Source organism: Macaca nemestrina, chromosome 11 (genome assembly GCF_043159975.1).
Source record: "Macaca nemestrina isolate mMacNem1 chromosome 11, mMacNem.hap1, whole genome shotgun sequence".
NCBI lineage: Eukaryota > Metazoa > Chordata > Mammalia > Primates > Cercopithecidae > Macaca > Macaca nemestrina.
In genome coordinates, this window is record NC_092135.1 from 126,246,520 (window position 1) to 126,262,822 (window position 16,303).

Genomic DNA, 16,303 nt, shown 5'->3' on the forward strand with positions numbered 1-16,303 from the left:
TTCATTCAGATTAAATATGTCACCAACTCTTTGGTAGCTGAAAGACCTACAAAATCATCATTTATTCTGTAGGATTTTAGAAAATGTGTCATAGGAAACCATTATCAAACCTTGAAAATATTTAGAAGCTATCATTGTATGTCCTGTTTCAATACTTAAAGGTGGCTCCATAGCTGGAAAATAAATCCCAGACTTCTTAATCTCCTAGACCAGTAAAATAAAAATAACCAAGGCAGTAATGATGTTATAAAGGGCCCAGCCTTTTATTTTCCCAAATAAACTTCAAGAAAACCCTTTATATTTCTGTTTTAACCATGATTCTTCAAATAAAGGACTTTGTAACAGTGTAGCAAGAAACTGTGATGTATTATCCAGGAATGATTATCCAGGATTTCTTTTCAAGAAAAGATGGGTGAGAAAATTTTATTACAGTTTTTGTCTTCAGATTGGTGAAAATGTTGTTGCAGACCTGAGCGTGGGTTTCACTTTTTGAGGTATTGGTAAGTGGCAATAAACAAAATATAAACAGGTCATTCATGAATAATCATAAAACAAGTGTCCCATTCTTAGAAGAAAGAATGGCTTCATATTTAACTATCCTCTAGTTCAGTCTTGATTATTAAAAGAAGATGAAAAACAAAGACACTCTTTAGTATTGTTATTTCATTTGCAATGTAATTTGTAAAAACCAACAGCAGGTAAATTCCCTATTTTCAGTTCTGAAATCTTTTCTCAACAATAGCCAGTATAATGTTTTCTCTAAAACATTATGTTGAATATTGTTCAATTAATACTTTTTAAATTTAGGCAATGCTCTCTATCAGATATATGCAGTAAAATGTGAAATCTCTTCTTAAACAGCTACTATATAAAATATCTGGATTATAGCAGAAAAGGCAATCAAATGGTAAACTTCCTAATGGAAGAAAACAGCTGTACTTCCAAACAGAATGTTACTGGAGATCATATAACAATATAAATAACACCTACTGAACAATCTGTGCTTTGTAAATTGATATATTATCTCTCATTAAGGAGACAATAACAAGTTATTTCCTATGGTTTGATCACTACTGTACAGATTTACTAGTTTTATATCTTTAAAAGCTGTTTCGCAATCTCAGGCATTCCCAAGACCCCAACTATAATCCCTCATTCTGAAAAAGGATCAATCAAGTGAGCATGATGACTTAGCCTTTTTCTCTTTTCTCTTTCATTTTTTAATGAAGGCTATGGGGGAATTTTTTCAAAATGTGTGTCCTACAAATAATATGTATAAAAACATTATTTTAATGTAAGATAGAAAGTACACATTCCTGCTGCTAAGTTAATTTTGCATGAATATGTGCATATTTATACATGAATACCACTAGATCGTTACTATAGAAATATTTATTCCTAGAGTTCTTTATTTCCTTCCTTCTTTCCTTCCTTCCTTCCTTCCTTCCTTCCTTCCTTCCTTCCTTCCTTCCTTCCTTCCTTCCTTCCTTCCTTCCTTCCTCCCCCCTTCCCTTCCCTTCCCTCCCCTCCCCTCTCCTCCCCTCCCCTCCCCTCCCCTCCCTTTCCCTTCCCTTCCCTTCCCTTCCCTTCCCTTCCCTTCCCTTCCCTTCCCTTCCCTTCCCTTCCCTTCCCTTCCCTTCCCTTCCCTTCCCTTCCCTTCCCTTCTTTCTTTCTTTTGAGACAGAGTCTCACTCTTTTGCCTAGGCTGGAGTGCAGTGGCGTGACCTCAGCTCACTACAACCTCTACCTCCTGGGTTCAAGCGATTCTCCTGACTCAGCCTACCAAGTAGCTGAAATCATAGGCACCCACCACCATGCCTGGCTAATTTTTGTATTTTGTATTGAAACATGGGGTTTCACCATGTCGGCCAGGCTGGTCTCAACCTCCTGACCTCAGGTGATGCGTCCGCCTCGGCCTCTCAAAGTGTTGGGATTACAGGCGTGAGCCACCGCACCCAGCCTAGAGTTATTTATTTAAAAAAAAAAATAGGTATCTATTTTTCAGATAGTCAAAGCACACTATGTGTATCACTGCATTCTGCTAAATCTAGACTGTAGTTCAGGTACATTCAGAATGTATGTTACCATACTTGCTTGATATTCCTGTGTTCTTCCATCAAACCACTTGGGCAGGTGCCTCACTCTGATATATAATCTTCTTTATACTACTTCTAACAGAATTTACTCTCATTTAATGCATAGCAGGTACTGAGCACTCTAGTGTGTACTTTACATACTAATTTTATTATACTCATTTTATAGAGGAGAAACAGAGGATTGATGAGGTTAACATGTAATCCAAGTGATATAGTTTTGATATGTGTCCCCTCCCAAATCTCATGTTGAATTATAATCCCCAGTATTAGAAGTGAGGCATGGTGGGAAGTGATTGGATCATGGGGGTGGATTTCTCATGAATGGCTTAGCACCATTTCCTTGGTGCCGTCCTTGCAATAGTGAGTGACTTCTCCTGAGACCTGGCTGTTTAAAAGTGGGTGGCACCTCCCTCTCGCTCTCTTCTGCTTTTGCCATGTGACATGCCCACTCCCTCTTTGTCTCCCATCATGATCGTAAGCTTCCAGAGGCCTTCCCAGAAGCAGATGCCAGTGTAATGCTTCTTGTACAGCCTGCAGAACCATGAGCCAATTAAACCTCTCTTCTGATAAATTTCCCAGTCTCGGGTATTTCTTTATAGCAAAAGAACAGCCTAATACGACAAGATTATATTGCTGCCAAATAACAGATCTAAGATTTCAGTTGCTGCTGTCAACACCATGTTATTTTCCACTGTGATCTCTAACACTCCTTTTAATTCTTTGCTTCTGTGACCATGTCATCTAAATGAGTCTAAATAAAGCCAGTTCCTAGTGTGTTGGCATTCAAGAATCTAAGGGCAAGTTCCATTTCTACTAGTTACTGGAGAGATGGAGTTGGCTCTGTCACTCAACCCGCTCTAAACCTTAGTTTTCTCACCTGTAAAATGCAGATGATAACAGAAGCTTTGTCGTGAGACTGTTATGGTGGTTTATGGTGCTATTTCCTGTAAAGGAGTCACGTAGCACCTAGCACAGGTAAGCACTTAATACGAAACTGAGAAATAATACCACATTAAGCCCTGTAAATCTATTTACTCTTAAGAGTCTCCTTGATAGGTTTTCAGCACATTTTGGTATTCAACATTAATATATGCACATTTTTGAATGGATTGCATATTTATTATAGTGACACTTTTCTTAGAACTAGGATTCCAAAATATATACAACGAGAAATTTCTATTCTTCTGCTGACTCTTAACTATTATCGTTATATTATAAAATGAAGAATAACAAAGGCTTTTTTTAAAATCCAAGACAACACAGAATTTAATCAATTATTCTAACACTATACAAAGATCCAACCTGTTCATGCGAAGTTTTATATCAATTATCATGGGAAAATATTGAGATCATTAAAGCAAAGCTCTAAAGCTTACAAAAGACTAATCTGATATTAGTGAAAAACATGAATTGAAAGTGTTTCTAGAGAAAAGTAGTTGTATTGCTAAAATGTTAGTTTTATTGGCAAAAAATTAATGATTACATTAAAAATATATAATAACTATTTGTATTTAATGTATTTTTTTCTTTTTCTGTTTGCCTTCTTAATTTGATTGGCAAATTATTCCTTCTAGGGATTCCAGGAGTTACGGTTCTGTGGAGGCTCTGCTTCACTTATCACAAACACTGCCAAATGGAACTGAATTAAGGAAATGTTACTGAAGGTTGGACATGGAACGGGACTCTGGCTTGAGACGTTCATGCTGATCATTTACATTTAAAGGTAGTCATATGAAAATGGTATGATGGGCCGGGAGCAGTGGCTCACGCCTGTAATCCCAGCACTTTGGGAGGCTGAGGCGGGCGGATCATGAGGTCAGGAGATCGAGACCATCCTGGCTAATACAGTGAAACCCCATCTCTACTAAAATATACAAAAAAAAAAAAAAAAATAGCCAGGCGTGGTGGTGGGTGCCTGTAGTCCCAGCTACTCGGGAGGCTGAAGCAGGAGAATGGCATGAACCCCGGAGGCAGAGCTTTCAGTGAGCCGAGATCGCCCCACTGCACTCCAGCCTGGCAACAGAGCAATACTCTGTCTCAAACAAAACAAAACAAAACAAAAAACAAAAAACAAAAATGGTATAATGAAGTGAAGGGGAGTAAAAGAGGAGCGAGAAGAAACGTAGTTGCATATGAAGAGCATGCGTGTACACCATTCTGATGTGCAGGGACTGCTTTGCAGAGTGTACATTTTAAGAAATCTTTGTTGATAAATAAGTGAAGGAATGAATTTTGTTGCTCTCTGAAATTAAGAAAACATATAGTATTCTGTTAATCAAAACAACGTTACTGGAATATTATGCAGCCATAAAAAAGAATAAGATCATGTTTTTTGTGGGAACACGGATGGAGCTGGAGGCTATTATCCTTAGCAAACTAACGCAGGAACAGAAAACCAAACACTTCATCTTAGCACTTGTAAGTGGGAGCTAAATGACAAGAACATATGGACACCTAGATGAGGACAACACACACTGGGGCATTTTGGAGGGTGGAGGGTGGGAAGAGGGAGAGGACAAGGAAAAATAGCCACTGAGTACTGCGCTTAATATCTGAGTGATGAAATAATCTGTACAACAAGCCCCTGAGTTTATCTGTATAACAAACCTAACTTAATTTTAGGTTAGGTGCCCCCAATCTAAAATAAAAGTTAAAAAAAGAGTGTTGCTTTGCATTTTGCTTCTGGGAGTGCACATTCATATGACATTTTTTAAAACAACCTGTCCATACTTTCCACAACTCTTATCCATGCATGCCTGTTTGTCAGCAATGCTTTCCATGAGGAATCTATTTTAGATGATAGACACCAAACGAAAGACTTACACACTGAGATATTCAGTTCATTATTCTAAATAGAAAAAAACCTAAAAATTAGAAATACATTCCCCAATAAGTACATTGATAAGGTTAGTATGCAGACATGAAGATGATGCCTCTTTGCCCTAAAAAATGTCATGGGAAAATGTTCCCATGTTAAGTGAACACAGTTGAGTGCAAAATATTACACTGTGTAGCTATTGACATGGGTGTATTATTTTAAAATAAAAGACTGGGCCAGATGCCGTGGTTCACGCCTATAATCTCAGTGCTTTGGGAGGCCAAGGCAGGAGGATAGCTTGAGGCCAGGAGTTCAAGACCAGCCTGGGCAACATAATGAGGCCCTGTCTCCATGAATAAAAATATATACATATTAAATATATGTACATATTAAATATATGTACATATATTAAATATGTACACACACATGTACACACACACACACATATATATATACACACACACACATACACACAAAATCTGGGCCTCATGGCGTGGTCCCAGCTACTCTGAGGCAGAGGCGTGAGGATTACATGAGCCCAGTAGTTTGAGGCTGCAGTGAACCATGATTGTACTACTGCACCCCAACCTGGGCGACAGGACTGGACCCAGTCTCTAAAATGATAATAATGATGATAAACTATAAGTCCATTCAGGTCATTTCTATTTTTTTTTCAAAAACTTTTTTTTAATTTTTAATTTTTTTATTATTTTTATTTTTATTTTTGAGATGGAGTGTCACTCTGTCACCCAGACTGGAGTGCAGTGGCACAATCTCGGTTCACTGCAACCTCTACCTCCCAGGTTCAAGCAATTCTCCTGTGTCAGCCTCCCGAGTAGCTGGGATTACAGGTGCCCACCACCACGCCTGGCTAATTTTTTTTTTTTTTTTGTGGATTTCACCATGTTGGCCAGGCTAATGTCGAACTCCTGATCTCAGGTGATCTGCTCAACTCAGCCTTGCAAAGTGCTGGGATTACAGGCGTGAGCCACCATGCCCAGCCATTTAGGTCATTTCTGTTCTTAAGGACTTGCAGAAGTCTGCATTTTACTTCAAGTAAAATTGTAAGTCCTTGCCATGGACTACCAAGTCCCGCATGCACGAACCCTCTGTTACCTCTGTGACCTTGTCTTTTTGCCTTCTCCCTCTATCAAATCACTCTGGCCACACTGGCCTTTTCGCTGTTCCTAAAACAGGCCAGGCACAGCTGCTGTCTTAGGGCCTTCCCTAACTGTTGCCTCGGCTGGAAATGCTCTGTGCCTTCGGATCTGCACATCTCACTTCATTATTTCTTTCAGGTCTTCCTCAACTGTCACCTTCTCAGTGAGACTTCCTCTGACTTCCTGAACTAGAATTGCCACACAGGCCTCTTTGTCTCTGTTTGCCCGGTCTCTCCTACCCTGATCTATTTTTCTCAGTATCAGTATGATGTTCCAATGTTCTATAGAATGTATTGGTTTACTGTGTTTATTATTTATTTTATGTGTCTCTGTTTGTCTGCTCCCACCCCTGTGCCCTACAGATTATAAATTTCATGAATAAATTTATCTTTTTTGGTTTTCCACGTTGTAGTTCCAGTCCAAGAATAATGCCTGGCATATCGTTGATGCTCAGGAATTGTTTGTTGAATCAATGAGTTCATTGAAACAAATACATACATAGTTTCATATACATAGAAATACGAAAATGTTAATGGCAGCTATCTTTGGATAACATAGCTATTTGTGATATTTTTTCTTGTCCCTTGCTATATTTTTTATATTTTTAATATATATTATTTTGTGACTGGGAAAGCTTCTTTATTTTAAAATGGGTGATATAAAGATATTTCAAAATCTAGTGCCTATAAACAAATAAGCATGTGAAATGAAGAAACAGGAAATGTGAAATTCTATTACACTTAAGAGTTCCGAGGAAATTTTCTGATTATTAAATAATGTTTTCCTTTCAAATCAAATGAAATTTTCAATCTTAATACATAGGTTACAGCTTTGGCGATGACTTGTCATGGGCCCCACCAAAGATAACAGATAGTTTAGCTGCCACAGTAAAGGGGACTGATGTAATTGGAAAAAGTGACAAAACCAGTAAACCCAGCACACACTGCCTTAAAGCCAAAGATAACATCCCATGGCAAAAGCTTTAGTCCTGCCTGAGAAAGATCCTTTATCACAGATAATTGTTTATGAGTCTATATCTTGCCTCCCCCATATCTCTGGGGGATGAGGCTGTCAAATGATTTCTAGTTGTATATGCAGATAGGTGGTGAAATGAAATCAAACTTGGACAATCCTAAGGAGCACTTCACTGATTCTGGATAATGAGACTTAAACCAAGAGAAAAACCTCTTGGAGTCGGCTGGATAGGGTTTCTGACACAGTTTAAAACAACAACATCATCACACCACAAAAAGGAATGCTCTTAAAAGCAGTATCTTCTAATCTCCTGAAGTGTAAGAATGGCCAATGCTACTGGCTTCATTTTTCTTTAACTATCTTAGTGGACTCCAGGGTTTATTGAGCCCTTTATTGGATTTATTATCCCTTTCTATATTTTCTATACATTTAGTATATATTATTGGGAGTATTTAAAAAATATCCAAACCCTGTAGAAAAATGTTTAAAGCAGAACCGAACACTCAGTACATTGAAATGGGATTAAAGTATATTCCTTAAGAAAGGGCTGAGAGGATAACCTTACCCAGACGATTTTGGCTCTCATTTTGGCAGGCATATTAGGATTCAACGAATGGCTCTTCAGAATGTACCCTGAGTTTCTATTAGTACAATTGTAGATTATTTCCACCTAATTTAGGTAACTTAATTCCCATCATGAATGCATTTTCCTTTTAGGACTTTAAAAAGTACAGCTTGTTAGATATGAAAAAATTATAAATAAAAATACAGTAAACTTAGAGGTAGTTTTATATCAAAAACATTTAGCAATGAGAGTATAAACAGAACTGAGAAAGGGGAGCCACGTTGGCCTGCACGGTATTAAATATTTTAAATTAGCTGCCAACAATTGAAAACCAAAAGAATGTACCTACAAAAGACTGAGTTTCTGTCTTCTCTGGAAAATGTGGTAAATGGGGCTACACTGGGCAGTAACTGGCGAACTTGGGACCCCTCTAAAGTGTGGCTTGTGAGCCTACTCCTTTTCATTACAATCATTGCCCTGGAGAATATTCAATTACATGATCCTGGAGAATATTCAAATACATGTTTGTTACATGGATAACAAATATCCCAGACATATTTTTCATCTTAGGTTTTCTTCCCTCAGATTTTTTTGCTTTTGTTTTTGCCTTTTGCATTAGCGAAATTGTTTGGTTTTCTTTTTTTTTTTTTCAAAACTATGTTTAGAGCAGTTTTAGGTTCACAGCAAATTTAACAGGAAGGTCCAGAGAGAGTTCCCATGTACCCTCTGCTCCTGCACACACAACCTTCCCCATTGTCAATATCCACAACCATAGTGGTACATTTGTTACGATGGATGAATCCCTATTGACACATTGTAATCACCCAATGCCCACGGTTCACATTAGTGCTCACTTTTGGCCTTGTATATTCTATAGGTTTGGAAAAGTGACACATATCTGTCACTATAGCATTAAACAGAGTGAGAGTATTTTCACTGTCCTAAAAATCCTCTAGCAAGCTACTTATGAATATTATTTTAACTTTTATTTTAGGTTTGGGGGTACATGTGAAGGTTGTTATGTAGGTAAACTTGTGTCGTGGGAGTTTGTGTACAGATTATTTCATCACCCAGGAATTAAGCCCAGTACCCAATAGTTATTTTTTCTGCTCCTCTTCCTCCTCCACCCTCAAATTAACACCATTGGCTGTTGTTTCCGTCTTTGTGTCCATGTGTTCTCATCTTTGATAAGTGAGAACATGCAGTATTTCGTTTTCTGTTCCTGTATTAGTTTGCTAAGGATAATAGCCTCCAGTTCCACCCATGTTCCCGCAAAAGACACGACCTTGTTCTTTGTTAATGACTGCATAATATTCAATGGTGTATATGTACCACATTTTCTTTAACCAATCTTTGATGGACATTTAGGTTGATTCCATGTCTTTGCTATTGTGAATAGTGCCAGCAAGCTACTTCTACATCTGACAAAGAATTGGATTTTTGCTTCCTCTTGGAGACAATATCTATAAAAATAAAACTCAGTAAATATCTCTTCACCCCTCAATGTTAATATGTACCAATCTCCATCTTAAGGCACATTTGCATTTTAGATTGAAGGAAGGGGGATTTTCCAATTTAAGTGGAGTTGAAATTGACATATTTTATTTCTAAATTTGTTATTTAGTTCTTGAGATGAAAAGAATATCTGATTCACTATTGAACTCCACAATATACTTAGTGCAATGCCTGACAATTATTCAGTGCTCCATAAATGTGGTAGGGTCAATAATGGTACCACTTAAAAAATCATGTGATTTATCTTTAAGTAAGTTAATAAAGATGATCTTTTAATTATAACTCTGTGCTTTTGTCTGTGAGAGTCTATAGTCCTGAGATACCAGTGTTAGTGAATCTATCAGGTAAGTAGAAATCATACATATAAACCATGAGTGGAAATCTCGTATTTTCTGTTTTTTAAAAATCAACACAAGATGCATGTGGTTTATAATTGCAATATTTAAAACCAGTAGAATTAATGAGGCAATGTCTAACAGTATCTACACATTAAATATATATGCCACCTGAGGAGACTGGCAGTTGATATAAATATGTCAAAGTTTGAAAATTTCTTATGCCATAAGGTGTGGTGAAGATACTATGCAGAAGTCAGAATACTGGCACTTGGGTCCCAACTGTCACTTTTATGAGTTTGACCGATGGGAAAATTCCTTAGTCTCCCTGAGCTTCAGGTGCCTCATCTGTTAAATGGGAACCATATGATTCACTTTACAAGATTTGTTGTTACCGAAGGGAGATAACTTCAGTCAATGGTAATAAACATACTTTTTAGAGCACCTATTTTGCCCTAGTTATTGTGACAGGATTTTTATATTTGCCACTTTAAAGCCTCACAGCATCACAGGAGGGAAGGTGCTATTCCCCTATTATATTTCTAAGGAGACTGAGACTCAAGCTTGGCATTTACTCAGTTGCACAGTTAATCAAGAGGCTTAATTTGGAATCCAAACCTAGACAAAACTGACTCCAGCCTGTGCTCTTTCCTGGATGCCCTGTTGTCCTCACAGAATACAACAGGCTTTGGTACCATGCTAACTGTCTTTAGAACTGTTTTTCTTTGGGGTGCTCTGGTTTCATTGATACTGGAGCCCAGAGAAGAGCAATGCAGACACGAGTGAGGCTTTGCACAAGAAGCTGCCTTGCTGACTGCATCAGGTTGTATGGCTGCTCTTGTTGAGAGAAGAGGGATACTTGGGTCATTGAGGGTTATCCCCAAACACACTGCCAGTCCTGGGTTTCCATGCAAGTAGAAAACCATCCTCCTTTTGACATTCAAGGAATGAGGAATGCTCTGCCTAACTAAAATTGTCTGCCACCTGTCTAGTCTTGTGCTGAAATCCCTAATTCCTTACAGTCATCTAAGCTAGAAGAAGGTAGCAGGATGGGGAATTGGGCACAGAATGGGTAACACTTGATGGTAAAGAAGAGGTAAGGCGTGCAGCATAGCTTGCTGTCTGGCTGAAGTACCCTAAACAAGGAGGCTTGCAAGGGCAGGGTAAAAACCTGAGACCTGGGATCCCAGAGGGCTCATGGGATGCTGGAATGGAAGAGGAGGCCCTGATCATGAGTTGGCTTTATAATCCCCTGGACCCCACACCCCTCAACCAACCTGGATTCCTGGGAGTGTCTCCTGGTGGGCAAGGCAGCAGAGAGGCAGGTAGGTGAGTTTTGTTCAACTACCCACATGGTTGACGGAGAGGACCACAACCACAATAAGGGAGTTACAAACACCAGCAGATTTGGAGAGGAAGCAAGAGAGGAGAGGGTAGGGGGAAAAAAAGAAACAGAAGTTTTAGTGTGATTTAAGAGGAAAGATGCAGATCTCAGCAGGCTGTTTTACAAAGAACACAAGTAGCTAGACAGTGAGGATGTAATAATTTTGTTAAAACTCAGGAAAGAGTTGAAAGTTTGCAGGTATATTTCCATATAACATCTGTCTTGGATACTATGCTGGATTTGTGTCTGTGATTGAGCTTTATATAATTGATGCATTAAAAAGGTAATTTACATCATTTGGATAAAACTTTCAGGGCTTTCCAATTTGTTTTATGAATATCTGGGTAAGAAACACACTTCGTGTTTCTCAGGCTTGATATTCTAATAGAGAGAATTGTAGGGCCACATAGTTTATGAATATTGATTTCAACTTTTTTGTATGACTTGTTTACTTTAACTAAGTCTCTACACAATGCTTACCTGTAAGGCATGCTTTAGTTCTTTTTTTGCAATGCAAATCATGCATATCAATAGGATATTACTTCAAATCTCAAAAGCTAGAAAGTCATTATAATTATTTAAAAAATCAATAATATCAATGTATGTAGAAGCAAGAAGTGAATAAGATGTAGTCAGCAAAATTATCTTTGCATCTCATTGCCTGATAGTCATTGGTACATCTTTAGAATTCAATATAATTTTACTGTGTGAATGAGAATGCCAGAGAATAACTAAGGTAGTAAAATATCAGAGATATAAAGGCAGGATACCTGCCTTGTGTGGAGGGATTGGGGAAGAGACCATTAGGGATGAAGGAGCAACCATCTGTATAGTCACAGAAGAGGATCTCCAGTCTAAGCCATTTATAATTCTCTCTGGAAAGGTCTTGCATGCTTGTTTTAGGTTTACTCCTAGAAATTTCATATTTATTGATAGCATTATAAATGGTTTCCTTTTTTAACATTTTCCATTTTTGTTTGTGACTCATATGAAAAAATATTATTTATGTAAATTTTCTGATTTATATTCAGCAAACATCCTAAATTTATTTATTCAGTCTAATAATGGATAATTTATCTGCAGATTATTTTTGATTTTCTGTGTATACAATCAAATAAACTGGAAATGCTCAGAGTTTTGGTTCCTTCCTTTCTAAATATTTTACTGTTTGTTTCTCATTTTTGCTTTACTGCATGGGCTCGGACCTTCAGGAAATGTTGAACAGAGTAATGCAAAAATCCTTAAAATTACGCCACCATATATTATGCTTGCTATAGGTTTCTGTGGATACTGTTTAAGTTAAGGAAGTTCTTGTCTATTTGTGGTTTTCTAGTGCTTTAATTTTATTTGTTAATTTGATTGATTATAATAGTTGATTTTCTAAAGTTAAACCAGGCTTGAATTCCTGAGATAAACTCAGTTTTATAACAATATTATCTTTTTCATATGTCGTGGAATCCGACTTTCTGATATTTTGGTTGCGCATCTATTCCTCTGATCATGAATGAGACTTGCTATATTTCCTTTGTTCCCCTGTCAAGTTAATTCAGGATATTTCTCTTTTTCTACTTGCTAGGATAATTTGTATACTATTGGAATTACCTATTTATCAAATATTTGGCAGAATTCTCCTGCAAAGCTATCTGGGAGTAGAAATTTTCTGTTGGAAGGTTTTTGATCACAGAATCAAATTAATGTCTATAGACTATTTGTGGTTTCCATTTCTTCTTGAGTTAGTTTAGTAAGTTACATTTGTACTCAAAATTGCCTGTTTTATCTAAATCTTATTTTTACGTATCAACATAACATTTTAATAATGTTATATTATTAATAATACTTTTGTCTGTAATATCTATAATGATGTTTACTTTTTTTTTCATTTTTGTCATTGTTTTATGGGCTTCTACCCCACTTTTAAAATTAAGGATACCAGGCATTTGTCAATTTGATTTGCATTTTCAAAGAAGTAATTTTTGATTCATTTATTCTCCATAGTCTACATTTCATTTTTGGAGACAGGGTCTCATTCTGTTGCCCAGGCTGGAGTGCAGTGGTGCCATTATGGCTTATCACAGCCTCAATCTCCTTGGCTCAAGCAATCCTCATACCTCAGCCTACCAGTAGCTGACACTACAGGTAAGCACCACCATGCTTAGGTAGTTTAAAATTTTTTTTTTTTTTTGTAGCGATGGGATCTCTGTTGCAAGGTTGGTTATTTTTTCTTGTATTAATTTCAGATCTTATTATCTTGTCCTTTCTTTACTGTCTTTGGAGTTATTTTGTTGTTGTTTTTAAAATCTCAGAGGATAGATGCATGTTATATTTAGTATTATATTTAGCCTTTCTTTTTTTAAAAAAGTACACTTTTAAGGCTATATGTTTTCTCTTAAAATGGCTTTATCTTCATTCTATGAGTTTTGAAATGTAGAATTTTTATTATCCTTAAATTCAAATTACTTTCTACTTTTCATTACAGTTTTGTAGCTCTGTATGCTAGTGAAAGGGTATTTTAAATTTTTTATTCATTTAGAAATTTTCAATTTATCTTTATTTCTAGCTGAATTGTATTGTACTCAGATAACATATTTCACACGACACTAATCTTTGGTATTTGTTGAGAATTGCTTTACTCTCCACTATGCAGGTCCAGTTTCTATAAATGTTACATACTTTCTGAAGGTTTTGGTTGTAGTATTCCATATAGGTGTATTAAGTTAAGTTGGTTGTGATATACAGATCTTCAAAGTTCTTAATAAACTTTTGAATAATTTCTTCTTGTAATTCTGTTTGATTTTGCTGTTTTATTTTTGAGACAATTTTATTAGGCGAATAGAAACTTAAAATAATATATCTTGCTGGCAATGTAGGTCGTTGCCATTAGACTTTATCTCTAGCAATGTCTTTCTGTTTTAAAGTTCCTTTTGCCCAGCAGCATGTTTTCTTTGGTTAGCCATTGGATGGCCATACTTATTAGTATTTCATGTTTTAAATATGTCTTACTTTGTTTAGCTTTTTAAAAAAATCCAGTTGATAATGTTTGCATTTTCTTTGCAGCGTTTAGTTCATTTATTGTTAATGTAACTGCTGATATATTTGGGTCCATTTAACGTCTGCTTTCATACAATCCCATCTCTTCTTTATATTCTTTCTTCATTTGCATTAGTCAAGTTTTATTAATTTTTGGCCTAGTGTGGAAGTTATACCTTCTTTTTTTTTTTCTTTTAGTAGTTATCCTAAAAATATAACATGTATACTTATCTTATCATGTTCTAAATCTAATTAACATTTTTATCCTCCTCCTGGTAAATACAAGGATCTTAGAACACTTTAACTCCCCTGATATGGTTTGGCTGTGTCCCCACCCAAATCTTACCTTGAATTGTAGCTCCCATAATTCCCATGTCTCTGGGAGGGACCTAGTGGAAGATAATTGAATCATGGAGGGAGTTCTCCCTATAACTGTTCTCGTGGTAGTAAGTCTCACGAGATCTGATGATTTTATAAGGGGTTTCCCCTTTCACTTGGCTCTCATTCTCTCTTGTCTGCTGCCATGTAAGATGTGCCTTTTACCTTCCACCATGATTGTGAGGCCTCCCCAGCCACGTGGAACTTTGAGTCAATTAAACCTCTTTTTCTTTATAAATTACCCAGTCTCAGGTATGTCTTTATCAGCAGTGTGAAAATGGACTAATGCACTCTCCTAACTTATATTATTGCCTACATTTTTATTATTTTTGACCCCATAAGTTAGTATTAATATTGTTTTATATAATCATTATTTGCTTAGATTTACTGAATATTTAAAACTTTCTTCATTCTTTATTTCTTTTTGTATTTCAGACATCATATCTGAGATTGTCTTTCTTTGGCTTGAAGTAAATCCTGTGTAATATTCTTCAGTGAGAAGTAACTTTCTCAGTTTTCGTCTATATAAAAATATCTTTAGTTATTCTTGCAAGATCTCTTCACTGATATGGAATCCTAAACTGTGATTATTTTCCTTCAGCATCTTGAAAGTATCACTTTATTATCTTTGGAATTCCATGGTTGTTTTTGTGAAGTCAAGTATCAGTCTAATTATTTTTTTAAAAGGTAATGTATCTTTTATTCTGGCTGATATTTAAGATTTTCTGTTTATCTTTGGTGGTCTGATGATATTTAGCCAGTAATTCCTTATTTTCTTATCAACTTTTCAATACTTTTTAAATGTTAATTTTTTTTTTTTTTGCAATTTTAGTCATTTTCAGCAAGAGGACTGATGAATAATTTTGTCACATTTCTGGAACAGAAATTCACAGGCATTTAACATTTATCTGACAGTGTTGGGAAAAACACAGAGAAGGATAGCACCAGCGGGCTTAAAGAAAAATGTGGATAGCATAAGAAAGACTTAATAATATTTGTGAGCAGAAAAGACTAAATTAGAAAGAAGTGGCCTATTGCCTGAAAAGCTTCCCAGAAAGCATCAGAAGTAGTTGGATACAGAGGGATGGCAAATAGGATGTCAATCTTTGATGACTCCTCACTCTCGCTCAGTTAAAAAAGCAACTTAAAAATGATCAGGTTTTAGAATGAGATGCAAAAATGAAAAATAGAATCAACCGTCTACTTTCTCTTTTCTCACATAAATTCACTCAACCAAAAATAAATAAATAGTTAACAAAACGACAGACAATATGCAAGTCTTCATGTAAGTCCAAAGCTGTAATGTTTAAAGACATTGTGCTTACAAGTGGAAAATATACCTGCATTTTCCATTTCGTGAAAAAAAGCATGTGAGTCAAATCAACATTTAAAACATTTCTTTTTTTCTTTTTTTTTTTTTTTTTTTGAGACGGAGTCTCGCTCTGTTGCCGAGGCTGGAGTGCAGTAGCCGGATCTCAGCTCACTGCAAGCTCCGCCTCCCGGGTTTTCGCCATTCTCCTGCCTCAGCCTCCTGAGTAGCTGGGACTACAGGTGCCCGCCACCTCGCCTGGCTATTTTTTTTGTATTTTTTAGTAGAGACGGGGTTTCACTGTGTTAGCCAGGATGGTCTCGATCTCCTGACCTCGTGATCCACCCGTCTCGGCCTCCCAAAGTGCTGGGATTACAAGCTTGAGCCACTGCGCCCGGCCATTTAAAACATTTCTAACTTGTAAAGAATATTAGGGAGATTTTGTAGGATTATCCTTAGTTTTTATATTTGAAGAAAAAAATGTAGTTAAAAATGGTAGTTTTAATTTGGGCAGCATTTTAGAAATTAGAATAATCAATATTACTTATTAAATTATATTTTTGTATAATTTGTAAATAAACTATTGTAAGCCCATTACCCATTCACAAGGGTTATTATTTAACTCACCTAAGAAAACCATTTTTAAAACATGGTATAGCAACATTCCTCCTTTTTGTGTAAGTTGTATTTCTAATTACAATGCATTTCCCAAGTACCATTAGACATTAGCGAGGTGTTTAA

At 36.4% G+C, this 16,303-nt stretch overlaps 1 protein-coding gene across 8 annotated transcripts in view; it reads right to left on the minus strand.

Moving 5' to 3' along the window:
* The window catches only part of SPHKA (SPHK1 interactor, AKAP domain containing), a 195,038-nt gene that overhangs the window by 151,456 nt on the left and 27,279 nt on the right, over positions 1-16,303 (minus strand). For 4 of the 8 annotated variants that reach the window (XM_024790334.2, XM_024790340.2, XM_024790335.2 and 1 more), the window contains exon 2: positions 10,742-10,808. The exons of 3 other annotated variants lie outside the window; for them this stretch is intronic. In XM_024790334.2, the coding sequence (XP_024646102.2) occupies positions 10,742-10,808 (67 nt within the window). The remainder of the gene's footprint in view (positions 1-10,741; positions 10,809-16,303) is intronic. One more of the 8 variants, XM_071073491.1, reaches the window with a different exon arrangement.